Source organism: Olea europaea, unplaced genomic scaffold (assembly GCF_002742605.1).
Source record: "Olea europaea var. sylvestris unplaced genomic scaffold, O_europaea_v1 scaffold1955, whole genome shotgun sequence".
NCBI lineage: Eukaryota > Viridiplantae > Streptophyta > Magnoliopsida > Lamiales > Oleaceae > Olea > Olea europaea.
Genome location: NW_019237393.1, coordinates 46,912 through 54,625, shown reverse-complemented (window position 1 = coordinate 54,625; position 7,714 = coordinate 46,912). Strand labels below are relative to the sequence as shown.

Genomic DNA, 7,714 nt, shown 5'->3' with positions numbered 1-7,714 from the left:
CCCAAAAAAAAGTGTGTGTTTTTTCTTTTTTTCTTTTTTCTTTTTTTTCTTCTCTTTCTTTCATTTTTTTTTTTTTTCCTTCTCTTTCTTTCATTTTTTTTTTTTTTTTAAACCATTGCATATGATGGATGGTTCCCTAGATCGAAAAGTTCAAGTTGTATCTACCCTCCCTCTCCTTCCCACAAAGAAATCAAATTTTAGAAGCTTAAATCCCTCATGTCGATGTAGTAGGAATACTGATACGATCCACAATTAGAGAAAACTGAACAATCCGATTAAGCTCCACATAATTTAACATAATAAGAGAGCGAAGAGATATGGTAACAAAAATACGACTATATTTTCACAAGTGTAAAACTAAACTTGATTATCTTGATGGGCATGATTTTAAATGTTCAAGGGAAATACATGAAGGTACTGAACAAATACCAAACTCAGTTCTGCAGAGCAGGGAAAAAACTATATGCTTTCCATTTAATGTCATTTTGAGCAGCTAAGCTCATAGAATATCTGAAATCCTGTCGAACAATGAGTTGATAGAGATACACTGAACAGAAAAGCCATAGATTTTCCAATGCAACATTTTGATATAATAATAATAATAATAATAATAATAATAATAATAATAATAATGTGACAAACTGGTTCATATGTAAGATAACAACAATAATCTGCCTGCTGTTACCAAAAATAAGGAAAAAATGCAGAGGTTTATATGCTGCTATCTCTGCCTATACGTATCAGTAGGTGACAGATAAGATGGTGCTTGGGCGTTCATCAATCTAGGGAAACGATCAAACTTTCTTGATTCAGATACACGATTTTGATGTGGACGAGTGTGGTAAATGTACCTGCCATGGGCAAATTCTTGAGATTCTGAAGCAGGTGCCAAAACTGAATGGGAGAAGGGGTCGTAATGGGGCAATCCGACTGCAGATACAGAACCTCTATGAGAAGGGAAGTGACAATATCCTCTTCCGTTGTAGAGCTCCGAGTCGAAGTGGTGAAAGTCTTGGGAAGGATGACAAGTATATGGCAAAAATGGGGTTTGAACTCGATTGGGTTGTATTAAATTTCGATGTTTCAAATTAAATTCAGGACCTCTGAAATCTGCCTTCTGCTTTGAATTTAATGCTTGGAACGAGGATGGCCTTTGGTGAAGATTAATTGAACTTTGGCTTCCCCTCAAAGGATTTGGTAGTTCATTGACATTGTTCATCTGCACATTATTACCCGTCATTTTTGTTCCAGATGGCGCTGCATGATCAAAAAGCTTGTGGCGCTTCTTACCTGATCATCAGTTAACAATATATATAGTGCTATATGAGATGCGCTTAAGGCAAACAACCAAAACCCACCCACCCCCAAATAGAAAACAAAAAAATGACCACACCATTTAAATGTACCTGTGTTTGTACAAGATTTATTTGTCTTCTTATCTGCTTTTGTCTTTCTCATAGCTCTTAAGCTTCTTGCTGTTGCTCCTCGTTTATGCTTCTCAGCAAGTACATTCAACCTTTCTTTTTCGTTATTCCAGCGCTGGATAATGGAAGTTTATGAGGACTTGATCAGAAAGTAACATGTTATTCTGATAGGTCTGGATAATTCACCTGTCTAAATGTCCTCAATTTGTAGAGGTTCCTGCCTTTCACAAGCAAAGAGAAAAGTGTAGGTAGTTTTTTGGCTCCCTTGCTCCACAGCACTTCAACCTAGTTTATCGATAGAAGAATCAGAAAGAAATGAAAGCACCAAGAGCATAAAACAAGATCATCGAGCAAAATCAAAAAGTTTGGCATTTGTAATAGCTAAATCTGTACGATTTTCAAGAATAATGTTGTGTTGTATAAATCAGCCTTACCGTGAAGGTGTGTTGTTGTTTGTCAGCACCGTAATTTTCATTTACAATCCTCCCAACAACAGTCCTTCTCCCAAGAGGGCTTCCACGCCTCATCATTTTGTCAAAACTGTTAAAAAACAATATCGTCCATTCAAGAAGAAATACAGTGGAAAATCAAATTTTATATATTTTGTAAAACGAGTGAGTTTATCAGCAATACTTCTTATATACTTTCTGATTGAACAAAACAACATCTCCCTTGCATACGTCACCTGGACAAATTGGAAAAGCACTTAAATGAAAGGAAAAAGAAGTGCATGAGATAAATCAAAATATGTACACGATGAAAAAAGAAAGTACCAGTGCAATCAATGGTAAATGAGGATCTTGGATACAAGGCTTCACAATTTCTATCTTTTATCCTAAAAATAAAACTCATATCAGAAGGTTCTTCAAATTCCACAAAAAGAATAAAGAAAAAAAGGAAGGAAAAGAAAATATTAATTTGGAGCAGTAAATTTCGTTTGTACAAAAGTTGAACGTCCCCGTTTGGTCCCTATTAATTTTCATTTCATTACATTTCATTTTTCTCTTCTATTTTCAACCATACAATCTTCCATAAAATAATATTACACGTAAACCAAAAACTTTTCCTTATTTTTCAACCACTCATTTTTCAAAATAACACTATTCCACCGATTTTCACTTCTACAAAATGAGGGCCAAACGGGGACCACATCGGCCCAATCAAGGCACCCGTGTTTCAGCAGACTATATCGGACTCTGAAGACGGACCTTGTATATTTTTACTACAAGTTGGCACATTTACCACTTAATCACGCAATATTTATGAAATTTTATTTGACCAAAAATACAACTTCAAGTTCTTCTGAAAGCTAAACTAATGCAACTGAACTGAGAGTTATGAATTCAGTTGAGAGGTTTACATAGCCTCATTTCTGTTGCAAGATTGATGGATTGAAACAGGTTCGCTGATTCGGAGGCATCAATATTCTATATAAACTAGTTGCTCACTCATCTCTTGCCCTTATCCCTCTTCTGGGGGGCATAAATCAATTAATCCCAGTCTGGTTAGGGCAATGAGGGGAGTTAGAGATAGGACACCACAGCATGATCGTCATAAGTTTATAAATGAAAGAAATGGATTGGGGATTCATGGATTATATCAATCTAGCAAACAAATTTGTTGGCGTGTGCATGGTAACTGTTAACGTGTACCATTTTTTTTTTAACTTAAATAATTACTTAACGTTAGTGCAATTGCAAACGTAGGAATTGTGGAAGTTAAGAGCAGACTGCAGATGGACCAGGGATGAGAAGCAGAAGACTAGAATTAAAAGGATTAGTTAATGATCCCCCATTGTGCATAATCAAAGCAGGACTCCTTTCAGCCATTTTACATCACACTGGCCATTCCCTCGCAGTTTTCTTTTCTCGACTTCATTTGAAGGTGAAATTTCTCACTATTACTTATTTATATAATTCAAAATCTCCCATTGTGCATAATCAAAGCAAAGGTACTTTCAGCCATTTCACGTCACAGTGGACATTCCCTTGCAGTTTCTTTCCCCGACTTCATTTGTAGGTGAAATTTCTCACTGTTAATTATTTATATAATTCAAAACCACATATCATCTTGCAACGTGAATTCGCAATTGAGAAACTTCTGCCAAATCTCACTTCCAAAAACTAGACATTTAAATTCTTATCTGATACTAAAGCTTTGATTCATTAGCAAAATGGATTTGACCATAAGGTGATCAGCTAGTAGGTCTCATGTTGAATTCCCACTAATATATGGCCTATTCCATTCAAGAGCAACAAATAATAAAACTCATCATAAAGCTACACAGACTATTTATATATTTCATGCTGAATGAGATTACTGACCTCCAGTGCTCCTTAATTCTCTCTATGCACTCGGCTTTGGTTCCAGATAATCTCAATCCATGCCTCCTTAAATATGCTTTACATTCGACTAAGTTCAACTCTTGAAGATCATTTCTCTCTGCACCCAATTAATAATAATAATAATAAAAAAAAAATAGAGATAATGATCCTTATGCCAATATAATTCATCTGATTACTTCAGCATGCTCTTAAACTACATCATCGCAAATTAAAATATAATCTAGTGAATTCTAAATCACACTGAATACTTGTTTAGATAACCAAACCTCGAAGTAATTTAATCACTTTATCAAACATGGATTCATCATTTTCTCGAACATGGGTCTCATTATCTTCTTCTTCTTCTTCTGTTTCTTCATACTCTGATTCATTCCATTCACTCCAATCATCATCATCCCCACTGAACCATAAAATCAAAACAAATAAATTCGAAACAACAAAACCTAATGCAAAAGAGAGCTAATTTCTCAATATATACAAATAGGTAGTTGATTGTTAAAGATAGCGAGTCGGATAATACCTAGAATTCGAAGAACTGATCTTCTCAACAGCATCCTCAGCGTTTTCGGACTCAGACGAAGAGATTTCAACAAAAGTGCGTTTTTTTAAGGATTTCATGTCAAATTCAATGATGAAAGGTATCGATTCAATTGCGGCAATGAATTAAAAATAATTGGAAGAATTTCCAAATGTGACGAGAGGAGATGTAAATGCAACAAATCCTCATGAAAACCAAATAATATTTTGTAAATTTATAATTATTCAAAATATGGCCCTTTGAGCTCTGTTTTTGTACAAAAATGCATTTAGAACTAATATATTATTGGAGATTGCGTGGTTAAGATTTAAAAAAAAAAATTGGGTTTGTGTGAATTATTATTTTATTGGAGAATGAATTATTCAATATGAGTTTTGAAAAATTAGATTTAAAAAAAATGAGAACCAAACAAAGGCATAAAGTTTGAATGGAAGTATTTATATTTGTGATTGTGTTATATGTATAAAAGGATCGTTTGGTAGTAATTATGAGAATTGATTTTTCAATCGTTAGGAAGCAAAGTGGGGATTATATGTGAGTGAAGAAGTAAAAAATGACGAATGACATAATGAAATAACAGTCAAAAAATCAATTTTTTGGGAGGTGAAAAATCACTACCAAACGTGGGCTAAGTTTACATATTTGATGCAATGAGAAATGAATAATCAAAATTTTTTCAACAGAAAATAAAATAAAATAAAATAATTTTCATCTTTTTGACACCTCATTTATATATAAATTATTATGTAACTATTTTTATATTTGTAATCAATAAATCCATTGAACCATGCTACTTGTATCGTTTCCTTTCTAGATTCTTTGACAGGTATTGAGATGGCATGCATTTTGGCCATTCATGTATCAAAGAGTCTTTCAAAAACATTTCTTTACAAGCAGCTTAATCAAATACATTGGAGATGGGACAGATTAAATAGACTGTGCTTTATCCAACTTTCATTGACTTTGGATTCACATGAGGGTATGTTCGATTGTCAATAGTTTTTTATGAAAAATATGTTTTTTCCACCCAAATTCCTAATTTATATTGTTTGATTGACATTTATCCATGGAAAATATTTTCTGACTTTTGGTCATATGACCATATTTTCCTCAAAATCAAGAAAAATATTTTCTTTAACGATAGTATGATTTTATTTTCCAGGGTATTCACTCTCTCTTTCTCTCTCTAATATATCCACGCTTTCTCGTCTACCCACCATAAAAAAGGGACAAGTATACTATTTTCTAGGTTGAAAATTAAATCAATCAAACATATTTAATTGACAATGTCCATGCAAATAAGTTCTAGATAATTGAATTGCCTATAATTTATTTTCTTTCCATGCAAATTCTATGAGAAAGTTACACAACGTGTGATTTTTAGCTTCTCAATTTAAAAATTTTTAGTTCAAAAATCAGGTGATAATTCAACTTTTAATATAAATAATAATATTATAAAATTAAATTAATCTACATACTATCACCCAACCTCCAACCTCACTTGATTTCACTCCCAAATCCTAAATCATTTTCCATTTGTGACTCTTTTAAATAAAGGCTAAAGTTAAGGAAATCAAGAGAAGGTGGCCAGTAGATAACATGGCGACGAGCACCGTGCCATGCAAATGTGGGTTGTAGTGTGGTGGTGTTGATTTTGGATTTGATGTGGATGTGTTGGTGGCTATCGGTTGTGGCGCAAGTGGTGGTGACTGTGGGTAATGGTGCAGGGGGTGGTAGTTAGCTATTGTTCAGGTGGTGACGGTGGGTTGTGGTGTAGTGGTGATAATGGTTTGCAGAATTGCCTTTTGTTGTTGTTGGCAGCGGGTTGTGGTGCAAGTGGTGACAATGTTGGTAGTGGTTGTATGTTGAAGAAAGTCGTGGTGGTCATGGAGGCAGTGGGTTATGCATCTGAAGCGTTGTGGGAAAATTTTAGTAGCACCAACGGTGGTAGAGTGGGGATGGGTGACTATGGGAAATTGAAGAGTAATATGTGATCAATTATTTGATTAATTGTGACCAATTATTTTGATAATATGTCATCGATAAATGAGTTGTCACCGATAAAATTTGTGATTTGTAATTGAGAAATAAGTTGTAACCTATAAAACTTTTATTTATGCGAGAAATATGGTATTGATGAATTTGATAATCTATAATCGAAAAATAAGTCATGATCTATACAATTTGCGATTTGTGGCCAAGAAATAAGTCGTAATCGATTAATTTGATAATTTGTGATCGATAAATAATTTACACATATAAAATTTGTAACTTGTGACTTTAACGTTCTGTTATTGTGACTGATATTTAACTGTAAACATAGACTGTATGATATTTTGATCCTAACATTTTTAATTACATATTTAATTAATAAAATAAATGTAATTACTTATTTACTTAATTACCTATATATGACTTAATTTTGAAAGAAAATCTCCAAGTTTCTCAAATTTGAAAATGTATCTTTAGAGCTAGGTAGTTATGTATTCTTCGTTTTATGAAGAAATTACACTCACACGTGATTTTTAACTTTCAAATTCTAAAATCAGGTTTAAAATATTTTTTGTTCAAAATTCATATGATAATTGTACATTTTAATATTAATAATAATATAATAAAAATTAAATTAATCCGCATACCCCTACTCCACCTCGTCGTACCCCCACCTTACCTTACTCAATTTCACTTCCAAACTTGAAATCATTTCCCATTTGTGACTTTCAAATTAAGCCTGAAGTTGAGAAAATCAAAAGACGGTGGCTAATGGATAATGCTTTGTGAGGAGCGCGATGAGCGCCTTAGCGGTGATAGCGTTGCTCATCGTTGCGCAGTGACACCGATGTCAATATTGCTTCTACTCTCTCTTTATCTCGATCTTCTTCTCCATTGGTGAACAGTTTCATGGGTTGAATAAATACAAAGAAGGGATGGACGAAGTGGTTATGGTGTGATAGAAGTGGGAGGTGTTGGCTATGTGATGTTGTAGTGGTATTGTTAGCGATTGTGGTGTGGTGGTGGAGGTGTTGATTTTGGATTTGATGTGGACATTGTAGTGGCTGTGGGTCGTGATGCAAGTGGTGATGATGATTGTGGACAGCCTTTTTGTGGTGGTGGTGTGTTGCGATGGAGGAGGTGATGTGGCGTTGGTGGTGGTGGTGCATTGGAGGAGAAGGTTATGGTGGTGGTGGGGCCAATGGTGGTCAAGTGGGGTGACGTTGGAGAGATGAAGAGTAATATAGGATCAATTTATTGGTTAATTGTAATCAATTAATTTGATAATTTGTGATCTAAAATAAAGTTGTGACCTATAAAATTTGTGACTTGCGAGAGAGAAATAAGTCGTGACCTACAACATTTGCGCTCTGTGATCTAGAAATAAATCATGGTCAATGAATTTGATAATTTGT

The 7,714-nt window shown here is 34.1% G+C and overlaps 1 protein-coding gene across 1 annotated transcript; it reads right to left on the bottom strand.

Moving 5' to 3' along the window:
• Window positions 1–418: 418 nt before the first annotated feature.
• On the bottom strand, window positions 419–4,508 carry LOC111379237 (zinc finger CCCH domain-containing protein 62-like). The gene is made up of 9 exons (XM_023002580.1): window positions 4,290–4,508; window positions 4,036–4,169; window positions 3,749–3,866; window positions 2,198–2,259; window positions 2,058–2,109; window positions 1,859–1,964; window positions 1,611–1,709; window positions 1,407–1,539; window positions 419–1,290 (listed from the first exon to the last, which is right to left on the bottom strand). The coding sequence occupies exons 1-9, from the start codon at window positions 4,385–4,387 to the stop codon at window positions 722–724; spliced, it is 1,371 nt and encodes a 456-aa protein (XP_022858348.1). The 5' UTR covers window positions 4,388–4,508; the 3' UTR covers window positions 419–721.
• Between the last annotated feature and the right edge of the window lie 3,206 nt (window positions 4,509–7,714).

What these genes read in the sequence shown, in the direction of transcription:
- LOC111379237 (XM_023002580.1), bottom strand. Translation starts at nt 4,387, where the DNA reads ATGAAATCCTTAAAAAAACGCACTTTTGTTGAAATCTCTTCGTCTGAG. An exon ending in ATTTACCATTGATTGCACTG is followed by an intron (nt 2,110 to 2,197) that starts GTACTTTCTTTT and finishes CAATTTGTCCAG; the next exon opens with GTGACGTATGCAAGGGAGAT. An exon ending in TAAATCTTGTACAAACACAG is followed by an intron (nt 1,291 to 1,406) that starts GTACATTTAAAT and finishes ACTGATGATCAG; the next exon opens with GTAAGAAGCGCCACAAGCTT.